The sequence below is a fragment of the Lepidochelys olivacea genome (genome assembly GCF_965140295.1).
Source record: "Lepidochelys olivacea isolate rLepOli2 genome assembly, chromosome: 4".
NCBI classification, from domain to species: Eukaryota; Metazoa; Chordata; order Testudines; family Cheloniidae; genus Lepidochelys; species Lepidochelys olivacea.
Window position 1 is genome coordinate 99307722 of NC_140414.1, and position 13159 is coordinate 99320880.

Below are 13159 nucleotides of genomic sequence, written 5' to 3' on the forward strand. Positions count from 1 at the left end.
TCAGTCACTTCCTGGAGCTTGAGGAGTGAGGTGGACTGGCTGCCTTTCAGGCTGAAGACAGCAGGCACCCTGGACAGAGTAGTGCTGCAGGCAGAGACCCAGGGAGCTAAAGGCAGTTTCTGATGGGCTGCAGGGATCTGCAGGCTGTGGCCCTGAGGCAAGGGCAAAGAGGGTGCTGGGGCTGTGGGGAAGTGGCCCAGGGAAATGTACAGAGGAGTCAGAGGGGTGCTGCCATGCGTGGGTCCCCCGCATCCCACTCGGCACTGAAGAAGTGGCTGGACTAAGGGATGGCAATATTCCCCTGGAAGGGGGGAGCACAGAGTGCATCGCAACCAGAGGGCTGTGTCACTGAAGAGCACGCTGCAGTCCTGGGAGTGACTTGGGTCCCAGCGTAGAAGTGACAGTGGCAAGGCACTACCAGAAGAGGGTGCACTGGCAAGAAAAGCTAATTCCCATGACAGCTGGCAGGAGGCACCAGAGTAGTGAGTCTCACCCCATCACAAGGAATTATACTACAGGCTGAAGTGTAGCTGAAATGTGAAAGACCTAAGGCAATAACCCCAGGTCAGAAACTTTGCACTCTCGTTCTGGGAGACACTCTCGTTCTGGGAGACAAACAAGTAACCACAAATGGGTACAGTCCACCACAGAGATCTGGAAGAAGGGTGTGTGACACTCTGTACCTCAAAGTAGGACCCTGGAACCTCCTTATTCACTATGGTCATATGATTATAAGTTTTGTACAAAGTATATCTAGTGAGGTATCATTTAAAAATTCTTGATTTGTTGAACATTAATAAAATTAGTAAAATTCCTGTTGGTTTGTGTGTACTGTCATTATATGTGAAGTTATGAAGTATTGCTACATGTGCTACTGAAATATGTTGTAAGGTTTGGAGACTCCCACAACCAGCCTTTCAGTTGCAACAAAAGAGGGCCAGATAGGTGTAGATGGCCCATCAAAAAGAATTCACTCTCCCAGAGGCTCCTTAGAGTAGGCATGTATCCAATGGAGACTGCTTGACCAATGGGGACTGCCTGACCCCCATGTCACAGGAAGGATCTTTCTAGCAGCTGGAAGAAGATATAAAAAGAGAGAGTGACATCACTTAGTCTCTCCACCACCTCCCATCTCAACATCCAGAAGATCGTCTGAAAGACAAAGACTTAGAATTAGGGAAATTGGTCCCATGCTGGATCGGAGTCCAGTCTGTGTATTGAGGAACTGTAAGCTGCCTATCAAAAAGAAACTGTTTGATTCAAATCTTGCTTAGTCTGTTAAAGTTAGAATTTAGACAATTTCTATTTTTAGTTCTTAGGTAACCAACTTTGATCTCTATGCCTATTACTTAGATTTTAAGTGATTATATCTTTCTATAATTAATACATCTGTTTTATATTTTACCTAAAGCAGTGTGTTTTTGGTTGAAGTGATAGGAGAATCTCAGCTTGGGTTACAAAGGCTGGTGCATGTCCACTTTCCTATGAAGAAGTGGTGAATTAAGTAATAATCTTACACTGGCCAGGCTCTGACCAGTGCAAGACAGCACAGTTCTGGAATTGGGGTGGAATTGGCTGAAGCCTCCCAATTGATGGTTCATGAATGGCTGGGAGTTCATTCATGTAACTCAGTTGGGTATGTCCCTGCCTGCGGCTGGCTGTGTAAATGCAGTGCCTGTCAGAGGCTTATAGCTTGACATTAACATGTCCATGTGAGAAGCAGCCCAGGCTGGTAAGTTTGGAGGGCTCAGTGGTCCCATAGTCCAGGTTTCACCCTGGGGATCCCATCACAGGGGGCTTTGGCAATTAGGTTGCTATGGAGTATGTAAGCAGTTAGACCTCATTTACATATAGGAATTATTAAGAAATGAGTATATAAATCATGAATATTAATGTCTGATGCTTAATTATGGATACCCCAAACGCCACATGTGGATGGGGCAGCTATTGACCTTATAATTATTAGGGTAAAGGATCAAATATGGTATATATCCATATTATTACCATAATTAATGGTATAAAATGTTACACCCAGTTCCTGTTTCTTTGGGTTTGTTGGGTCCCCGAGATGGTGTAAACTGAATCGGGACCTCCATTCTGATGGGCTCCACTTACTTTCCCTTCTATCTGGTTTTCAATGGTCTCCATAAATTGTGAGTATGCACCATGCAAGATTATAAGTATGAACAATACAGGAAACCACTTTACTGCACTTATCTTATCCTTATATTTATGTATATTGATCCTTTTCTACTATGTCAGTTATACTTGTCTGTATTAAATAAAGCTTCTGTGTGTGTTTCACCAAGTAACCATCTTCTCAATTAACTCTAATTTTCCACCTAGGAAAAGAATGAGTTATCTGTAACAAGTGCCTGTTGCACCCCAATACATAATCTTATAAGTGTAATAATTCAGGTTACAACTTCCTAACCCCTGTCTTGTAAGTAGGCCCATCTCTGACCAATTAGGCCTTCTCTAGGAACCTAATTAGTGCTAATAGTGACGAGAGAGCTGGTGCAAGCTCCATCTCTCTCAGCATTCTGACCTCACTTTACATCAGTTTTTCCTTTGTTCAAGGCATTTACTATAAGTATAAAATAGTTTAAGTAATACTGCAGTATGGTAACCTTGTGTACTGTTGCTAATCTAACACTAAATTGCCAAATTTGTAATGATAATGACCTTTTCAGAGCATAGAATTGTCAAGCAGAAATAGGAATTACACAATTGGAATTAATTTTTTTCCTCTTTCCTTTTTTTCCCACCTAATTTTTCATCAGATTGCAATCCATTGAAGCAACATCGATGTGGAGATGGAAGATGTATAACGGTAGACTGGGTATGTGATGGTGACCATGATTGTATAGACAAGTCAGATGAAGTCAATTGCTGTAAGTTACCTGGTTTCTTAAGTCTCCATATCAATACTGTTTTAACAAAATGTTAAGGATGGAATATTGCTAGAAATACAAGAATTTAAGGTAATTTGATTTCATACAGCTTAGTAAGTGGTAAATGTCCTTGCAGGTACCGTACTGTGGCAAACATAGTTACCCTAGAGGTTAGCTAATGTGATTCCAATTTTTAAAAATGGGCTCCAGAGGTGATCCTGGCAATTACAGGCCAATATGCCTAACTTCAGTACCAGGCAAATTGGTTGAAACTATAGTAAAGAACAGAATTATCAGACACATGATTTGTTGGGGGAAGAGTCCACATGATTTTTGTAAAGGGAAATCATGCCTCACCAGTCTACTAAAATTCTTTGAGGGAGGCTTGTGGACAAGGGTGATCTAGTGGATGTAGTGTACTTAGATTTTCAGAAAGCCTTTGACAAGGTTCGTCACCAGAAGCTCTTAAGCAAAGTAAGCTGTCATGGAATAAGAGGGAAGGGCCTCTCTTGGATCAGTAACTGGTTAAAAGATAGGAAACAAAGGGTAGGAATAAATGGTCAGTTCTCAGAAAGGAGAGAGGTAAATAGTGGTGTCCCCCAGCGGGTTGTACAGGAACCAGTACTGTTCAACATATTCATAAATGATCTAGACAAAGGGGTAAACCGTGAGGTGGCAAAATTTGCAGATGATACAAAACTACTCAAGATAGTTAAGTCCAAAGCAGACTGTGAAGAGTTACAAAGTGTGACAAAGTTCCTCCTCTACCTTGGTGGGTCTTGCACTTATTGGCGGATTTGCTTGCCTCGGAGATTCACGGCAGCCCTCAGTTCAGCCATTTTTGTGAACCCACAGTCCAGGTCAACTCCTCCTGTGTATGACCAGGAGCTGGGAGGTTTGGGGGGAACCCGGGCCTGCCCTCTACTCCGGGTTCCAGCCCAGGGCCCTGTGGAATGCAGCTGTCTAGAGTGCCTCCTGAAACAGCTGTGTGACAGCTATAACTCCCTGCGCTACTTCCCCATGGCCTCCTCCCAACATCTTCTTTAACCACACCATAGGACCTTCCTCCTGGTGTCCAATAATACTTGTACTCCTCAGTCCTCCAACAGTGCGCATTCTCACTCTCAGCTCCTAGTTCCTCTTGCTCCTCACACGCGCACCACAAACTGAAGTGAGCTCCTTTTTAAACCCAGGTGCCCTGATTAGCCTGCCTTAATTGATTCTAGCAGCTTCTTGATTAGCTGCAGGTGTTCTAATCAGCCTGTCTGTCTTAATTGTTTCCAGAAAGTTCCTGATTGTTCTGGAACTTTCCCTGTTACCTTACCCAGGGACAAGGGACCTACTTAACCTGGGGCTAATATATCTGCCTTCTATCGCTCTCCTGTAACCATCTGGCCCGACCCTGTCACAAAAGGGATCTCACAAAACTGGGTGACTGGGCAACAAAATGGCAAATGAAATTCAATGTTGATAAGTGCGAAGTACTGCACACTGGAAAACATAATCCCAACTATACATATAAAATGATGGGGTCTAAATTAGCTGTTACCCCTCAAGAAAGTGATCTTGGAGTCTATTTGGCACTGCTGAGGCCATATCTGGAGTAATCCATCCAGTTTTGGGCCCTCCACTACAGAAAGGATGTGGACAAATTGGGGAGAGTCCAGCAGAGGGCAACAAAAATGATTAGGGGGTTGGAGCACATGACTTATGAGAAGAGGCTGAGGGAACTGGGCTTATTTAATCTGCAGAAGAGAAGAGTGAGGGGGGATTTGATAGCAGCCTTCAGCTACGTGAAGGGGGGGTTCCAAAGAGGATGGAGCTAGGCTGTTCTCCATGGTGGCAGATGACAGAACAAGAAGCAATGGTCTCAAGTTGCAGTGTGGGAGGTCTAGGTTGGATATTAGGAAAAACTATTTCACTAGGAGGGTGGTGAAACACTGGAATGGGTTACCTAGGAAGGTGGTGGAATCTCCATCCTTAGAGGTTTTTAAGGCCTGGCTTGAGAAAGCCCTGGCTGGGATGATTTAGCTGGTATTGGTCCTGCTTTGAGCAGGGGGTTGGACTAGATGACCTCCTGAGGTCTCTTCCAACCCTAATCTTCTATGATTCTATGATTGTGCACAGTTCTCTGAAAACCTCCACTTAGTGTGTAGTGGCAGTCAAAAAAGCTAAAACAGTGTTGGGAATCATTAGGAAAGTGATAGATAATAAGACAGAAAATATCGTATTGCCTCTATATGGTATCCCCACATCTTGAATACTGCGTGCAGATCTGGTCACGCCATGTCAAAAAAGATATATTGGAATTGGAAAAGGTACAGGGAATGGCAACAAAAATGATTAGGGGTATAGAATAGCTTCCATATGCGGAGAGATTAATAAGACTGGGACTTTTCATCTTGGGGGGGAAAAAAGATGACAAAGGGGGCATATGATAGAGGTCTATGAAATTATGACTGGTGTGGAGAAAGTAAATAAGGAAGTGTTATTTACTCCTTCTCATAACACAAGAACTAAGGATCACCACATGAAATTAATAGGCAGCATGTTTAAAACAAACAAAAGGAAGTATTTCTTCACACAACACACAGTCAACCTGTGGAACTCTTTGCCAGAGGATGTGATAAAGGCCAAGACTATAACTGGGTTAAAAAAAGAACTAGATAAGTTCATGGAGGATAGGTCCATCAATGCCTATTAGTCAGGATTGGCAGGGATGCAAAACCATGCTCTGAATTCTCCCTGGCCTTTGTTTGCCAAAAGCTGGGAATGGGTGACGGGGATGTATCATTTGATGATTACGTATTCTTTTCGATTCTTCTGAAGCACCTGGCGTTGGCCACTGTTGGAAGACAGGATACTGGGCTAGGTGGACCATTGGTCTGATCCAGTATGGTTGTTCTTATGTTCTTCACCTTTCCTTCTGGTTCATTATCACTTCAATTGGAATACTGTAACTGTCCTTCTTAAATTGTAAGCATTTTGGAGTAGGGACATCTACACAGTAATTTTTCAGCTCAGAGCCTGAGTCCTGTGAGCCCAAGTAGCTGACCTGGGCCAGCTGTGGTTTTTTATCCCTGTGTAGCCATATCCATTGAGAGCACAGGAGAGAGAGGCTCTCAGTTCAGCTACCCAGACTGGACCAGGCAGAGCTGTCATCATCCCACAGCTGATATTACATGGAAAGTCCTGCTCAGGAACAAACTGGAGCATGCTCAGAGCAGACAGTCTTCCAAAAATGTATCTGCAAAAATCTACTGATCATGTGTAAATTGTTCCCTCCCCCGCCCCCCCCCCCCAGTCTTATCATTTGGTAAAATGTTGATGTTTTTGTGCAGAGACAGCAAAAACCCACCCCCTGCCAAATTTCAAATCCCTGCTCCAAAGAATGCAGGCACTGCAGATTTTTGAACAATTTTTTAACATGGGCAAAACAACTTATTTTTCCTTACCCTCATTCTTAGAAAAAGCCAACCCATTTGGCTGAAATTTTCCAGAACAATTTAGCCTGAGGGAGACACCTGATAAGGAAAATTTCAGCCCAAATGGTTAAAATTTGAGAAAGTTTATAAGCAGCTGAAAACAGGGTCTTTATAATGGTAACAGTTGGGCTACCTTTCTAAGCGTTGCTGCCAGCCCCTCCAACAATATTTTTTTTCAAAAATTATCTTTAAAAGAAATGAGACCTGTAGACATGTAGGATGATTGGAATGTGTTATTGTTTCCCCAGCATGTTACAGTCAGGGTCTGGTGGAGTGCAGAAATGGACAGTGCATTCCCAGTGCTTTCCAGTGTGATGGGGATAATGACTGTAAAGATGGAAGTGATGAAGATAATTGCAGTGAAAATAAGGGTATGCTGTGTTTCATTCTCTTTGCAGTAAGTCAACCAATCCCCAATGACCCTCTGTACTGGAACTTCCTTTTGGGAAATAAGGACATAAGGATGTCTGTCCCCCAACTGGCACACAAGAAGTGCCCCCCACTCCTCCATGTTACAGTCAGAACTTTTTCTTAACCACTCCTGAAGAACCTACTCTGAGGCTAAGCAAAGAGATGGAAATGCCATGCTAGCATTTGGTTTCATAACTAATCCGTTTTTTAAAAAATACTAGTATTCTCTGTATTTCAATAAATCCAGCTGTTAAGAGTTTCCCTGCGGTTAGGATGGGTCAGTGGCATTTAGATATCATTAGTGGTTATTGCCACTTGGCAAGGAACCTCCGGGGAAAGACTTTCCTGATTGAAAACAGAGAATTAGAGGAAGAAAGTGTTCTCATTGTTGAACTACTGGTTAAATGTAGGAAGCTCAGTAAGGGGAAAAACAGGTATGTTGTAAATGCTCACAACTGGCAATAATGGCAGAACACCGAACTGACACACTTTGGGGAAAAAAATAAAATCCTTTCATATAAGTCCACTCTCCTCTGGGGTCGTCTGGTACCTTTTTCATCTCTGGCCCTTCCCATTGCTATTTTAAGTCATCTGGTCTAAAGAATAACTGAAGAAATAAAGCAGAGAAATTCAGCTCCTTCTCCCCCACCAAGATTGCTAGATCTTACAACTTGCATTGGTGAAAGCTACAGCAGGATAGTTTTTACATTTTTGTCATATGAAGATGTAAAACCCAGAGCCAAATGTTGCCCTCAGTTATATCTGTGCAACCCCAATCAAGGCTCAATTTCCTCTCCTCCATATTTCCCCTTCTCTGGTGTCTATTTTTGTTGTCATTTTCTGCATCCCCACGCTTATACTGTACTTTCCAGGTCCCTCTGCTTCTCCTGTTGGAGGTTGCAAGATAGAGGGGAAAGGAGGGGAGTTGAGAAAGGAGAGTGGAATATGCTAGAAACTGTACTACTGTCTCTAGCAGCCTCTGAAAGATGCTTTTCTGAAATAGCCTTGTCACATCCACCTTACTTTCTGCCTCCTAAATTATTCATCGCTAATAGAAGACTATTTAGCTGACATATTGGTGCATGAGACACAATAGAATCCAGGTGCATGTCTGTCTGTCTTGCTCTCTCTCACTCATTGTTTTTCTTGCCACTGTGGGACTAAGAGTAATAAAATTTTTTCTGCCAGTAAAGTGACAGGGTATGACTCAAAGATACAAGGAGCAGACAAAGAGTGAGAAGGGGCCTTTATTATACAGTCAATGTTCTGACTATATGCTTACAGCTTAAAGTGTTCCCATCTAAACACTTCAGCTGCAATGTCTTCAAATTATTAGAAAATTTTCTCTTCTGTTCATTATCTTTAAATATTTAGTAAAATGCTGTTAAACACTTTTAGCAATCTGCCAGAGAGCAGGGACCTTCATTTAGACAACCTTGTCAAGTTTTCCCACTGGGAAAGCGTCTCTCTAAATTTACTTGGGACTGAAGTTCTGCCTGGTTGTTATCCGGGTGCATACTGTGGAGATTTCTACTGTGCCCGTTGCACAGTCCCCATAAGGGCCAGGCAGAATTCCAGTCCTTACATTTGGGAGTTCAGGGACCACCCCTTCCCTACTGCCCTAGGGCATACAGAACAGGTTGGGCCATGCCTCAGCTCCACCATACCTCAGGCACTGGCTGTTGTACGAAGAGAAATAAGTTGCACTTTGTAAAGAGAGAGGACCTTCCTGTGCTTTTCCTAAGGGTGCAGCCCAGACCTAGTCAGACTGTGTGCTTTACACATTCTGCTGTCTCTGCCATCCGAGCTTGTAAGTACATTTGTTATAATGTCATTTTACATAACTTACAAGCTTTGCTATCAAAGCCAGGAGAACTTGTAGATTCTTTGATCCCTTCTTTGAACTAGCTTCACATAGGAGAACTGTGTGTATCTGTCTTGTATGCTCAGTAAACAGTTTTCAAGGAGTCACAGTTTTGTCAAAACAATCCCTGCAATTACTTTTGTCCTCACTTAGGACCATACCCAGCTTTTGCTTTCTAACTTCAGTCTTTTCTGCTATAGCTCTGTCTGAAGAAATATGACTGGAATTCTAAAGCATGAGAATAGTGTTTTACATCCTCACAAAACTCAAACTGGATAAAGGGATTTTCTCAAATTTTCCTCAAACTCAATTCCAGGCAGAGTCCAAACATGAAAACTCCCCCCTCCCTCCCGCACCTCCCCACAATGCTAATTTTTTTTAAATAGTGAGAAAATGGCCTTATAATTGAAATTTCTCTATAACCTGTATAATACTGGGCACTACCAAATATGTGCTTAAGAAACTCCCAAATTGTGCGGATTCTTGTGTCACACACACATGTGCAGAATCAGTTTACAGTGAAGCCAAATATTATGTTCGTGGGGGCTGGAGGCGACACACTGAAAGTCTCTCTGAGACAATTGAAAGAGTAAATTCCTTACTTTTAATGTTAATGAGAGCATTCAATTCAGAAAGTAATCAAGCCTGCAGGAAGACGTGGCATGACCACATGTTAGTTGACCATCTGATCTTTTAAAATAAAAATATAGTCTCCATATACCCCATTTCAGAATGGTAATGGGAGAACCTCAGAGGATTTATAGACATGGGCCTATTCAGCTAAGCTTTCAAACATTCAAATACTTACCTACATCTTGTTTAAACTTTTGGTACCCCCACACCAGTCTGCCTCTGGCAAGCTTTCAGTAGCTCATGCTAGTCCTATAATTTTATCTCCCTCTACTGACCCAGACAGACCACACTGCCTCAGTCTGTACTTTGTATTTTGAAGGGTCTCTGCATCCAGCAAAGTATCTGTGGCACACCTGGTCTTACTCCCCCCAACCTCGAAGCGGGTGGAAAAACACTACTAGGTCCCACCTAAGGACTTCTAGCATTTTTATGCCCATTTGATACTGGGGTTGCTTATTATCTCTGTAGTGTAGGAGAAGACCAGATCCACCAAGGGCATCAAGACAAGGACACCAAAGAGCTAGATACTTTTGTCCAGAAAGTCTATTCTTAGGTAGCCCTCCAATTGTCAAGCACTGTTCATGCAAACAGTATCCAGACTCTGCAAGGCTGCTCGTGAAATAAACTGCTCACATTTGCCAAGCATTATGCACTGGACTTGGCTGCTAGAGCAGATGATAAGTTTGGGAGACTGTACTCCAATCTCTATTTGACTGATGCAGTTGATACTCCTCATATTCACCAACCTGAAGAAGATACTGCTTGCGAGTCACCTACAGTGGAATCCACAATGACACATACTCAAAGAAAGAACGATTATTTACACCACAATAACTCTGGTTCTTCAAGATGTAGTCAGTGTGGATCACATGACTTCCTGCCCATAGGCGCTGACTTTTGCTTTTTTCCAGGGGTGCACCACCTCCACTCCCTGACAGACATTACTATTCAAAATATTCTGAGCTTGCGCACATGACGTACATGTGCACTTAGAAGGGGATCCATACTGACTACAGCATCTCGAAGAACTACAGTTACTGAAGGGTAAATAATCATTCTTTCATCTTTTCACAGTTAAAGGAGTATGGATTCGTCTAAGAGAGGCAGAGAAGTTCTTAAACGATTTAGGATGTTGGTTTGGCTTCAAAAAACAGTTGAGCAGTAGTAGCACATTTGTGATATCATCAGAATAGATATGAGAGGGAGAACAGCCAGTAACTTGCTACTTCATCCATATAATCTACAAATGAATATTGGCTTACCATATTATTGAATGAGAAAACGTACCTTCCTTACATACCTTAAGGAAATGTAATTACGACCTTAATGCTGTCTCATTCTGTGAAAATAGAAATCCAATATGGAAGTAATCAAAACTGAGTCTATGATGCTTTCTAAAGACATGGCAGACTGTGTTTATATGAATTCAATGTGGACTCTATTATGATTAGAAAGAATCTGTACTGTACCCACAGATGGTAGCATACCAAGGACTTGAGAAAGGACCTCTGTTTGGGAGATGGGTAGGAGGTAGCTGAGACGTGGTGATGGCAAGACTTTAAAAATATGTTTTAATGCCCAGATTTATGACAATTTTGGAAGTCTGTAAAGATTTTCCTATCCTATGAGTTTCATTTTAGGATCAAGTGCTCTTGTAAAATAAAAAGACCAAAAATCTAGTAGTTCCTGTATGTACACATCATATTGTACTGTAGCAAATGTGGTAAAGATGTAAAACATACATCCTCTGCCATACCTCAGATGAAGTGAAGCCACCAAAGGAATGAAAAGATACTCTTGATACACCTAGCTCAGGGTTAAGCTACATAATTTAGATTGTGAGCTCTTTGGGGACAGGGTCTTGTCTCTTTATTGTGTGTCTGCACAGTGTCTGGTGGTTGGTGCCCATGGACACTACTTCAGTGCAAATGACAATTGTAATAATATGATTTTAAACTTGACGGAGTGATAACATTATACACTGAGTCTCTGTGTTCAAGAGCAGTTAATTGAGGTAACTTTACAAAACAGCCAAAGCCACATAAAGGAGGTGACTTTCAATGCCAGCCCCGGCTGTACCCTTAGCAAAGATTTTAGTTGGGTGGGGAGGACTCAGAGTCATACAGCACATAGATAGTAATAGAGCAGTAGAGATAGTATTCTGTGAGAGGAAGTGTGGATGGGCCAAAGTTTCGAACACGGAAGCTCTCTGGTGAGGCGTAAACTTTGCTGCATTTGGCTGTTGGATATCCGTCTATAGCAGTGGTTCCCAACCTATTTACGATTGTGGGCTGCATATGCAGCTCTCTCTGTGTTATATGGGCCACATCCATACAATTATATATACTACCTGAGTGGCCCTGAGGATGTCACATAGGCCACAGCTGTGAGCTGATTGGGCCACAAATGTTGAGAACCATTGCTCTATAGGCTGGAGGGCAGCTTCACCAGCCAAGGAAGGAAAACAAAGCTTTAGGGATTAGTCTTTTAAGGCGCTTTGTTTTTATTGTCTACAAAACAAAAAGCAAATCAGTTGAAAAATACAGAGGAATAATTCCCACAGGCTTTCCCTGCTTTAACCAGCCAGGAGGTGAGAGGACATACCATTCCCCTTTGACCCAGCTTCTTATTCCTCTTATACTCTTCCCCAAATAGCTATGTGACAGGCTGAAAGCACTCCTCATGCACAGCCCAGAATCTGGGCTATAAACTTTCTCACATTTAATTTAATTTAAACCTGGGGATAAGAAGATGGAAAGGAGAAATCTTGTTAAACACCAATAAGTTTTTTTCCACCTTAGAAATGTTTTAAGCACTGGTGTCCCAGGTGTACTAGTGGAAATGCTGGGGGCTCTATGCTCACCACGGAAAATACCTTGAAAATGGCAAGTACTGTGGTGGTCTAACGGCAGATTGTTACTGAACCATCTAATGCACTTGGAAACACTTTTAGTCTGTGTCTGTTAATCTGTAACTGTATCTTCTGACCACTACACTGTCACTTTTATTCCTCTACTAAACCATTATAGTAACTAGGGTGACCAGACAGCAAGTGTGAAAAATCGGGACCAGGGTGGGGAGTAATAGGAACCTATATAAGAAAAAGACCCCAAAATCGGGACTGTCCCTATAAAATTGGGACATCTGGTCACCCTAATAGTAACAAGCTTTTATTGTTTTTTCTTCAGGTCAACCACCATGTCAGGAAGGGGACCAGAGATGTATTGATACTTCCTGCCCTGACTCTTGTGGCACCTCTTTTCTCTGTGACATGACCAATAGCCAGACAAACTGTAGTAAGTAGAGCATGTATTTCCTGCCATTGTTGTCTCAAGGCACATTTCCAGAGCTTTCACTGTAATTGAATTTATGAAGATGTGCTACAGAATACAGAAGAAAAGTCTTTTCATTTCACCTTAATTTGATGACTAATGGATGCAAGTCTAGCAGTTAAGTTGTTGAAATGGTCTTGGTTAGGCCAAACCAGAAACAAATCAATCTTGAATCATGACTAAGATGCCATGCACTTTTTAACATCTTTATGACATTAGACCCTCATTTTTTCCCTCAGCATATTTTCTTTGTTTTGTTCTGCTGTGTGGGTGTTCATTGTTGCAATTTGTTTAAATAAAGTTAAAGAACACTAAAATGTGCACAAAGGAAACAAAGTACAGAGCATGACTCATGAATCCACATATGTCTCCCTAGACAAAATACAGTCTAGTATATAGCAAGTATGTACCTTAACAGGTGGCCAAACATTAGGATAATACGGTATTAAGATTGACTCTCGACAGATGTTAAAATAGGCCAAGTGAGGCATGCCAATTGAAGAGTTCAATTGGGTACTATGCTTTAAAGAGGAGTTTTAA

At 42.1% G+C, this 13159-nt stretch overlaps 1 protein-coding gene across 1 annotated transcript in view; it reads left to right on the forward strand.

Moving 5' to 3' along the window:
• Window positions 1–13159, forward strand: part of CORIN (corin, serine peptidase) — a 320230-nt gene that overhangs the window by 226778 nt on the left and 80293 nt on the right. Inside the window, exons 8-10 of the mRNA XM_084626359.1 lie at window positions 2784–2894; window positions 6628–6750; window positions 12476–12583. Of these exons, the coding sequence (XP_084482485.1) occupies window positions 2784–2894; window positions 6628–6750; window positions 12476–12583 (342 nt within the window). The remainder of the gene's footprint in view (window positions 1–2783; window positions 2895–6627; window positions 6751–12475; window positions 12584–13159) is intronic.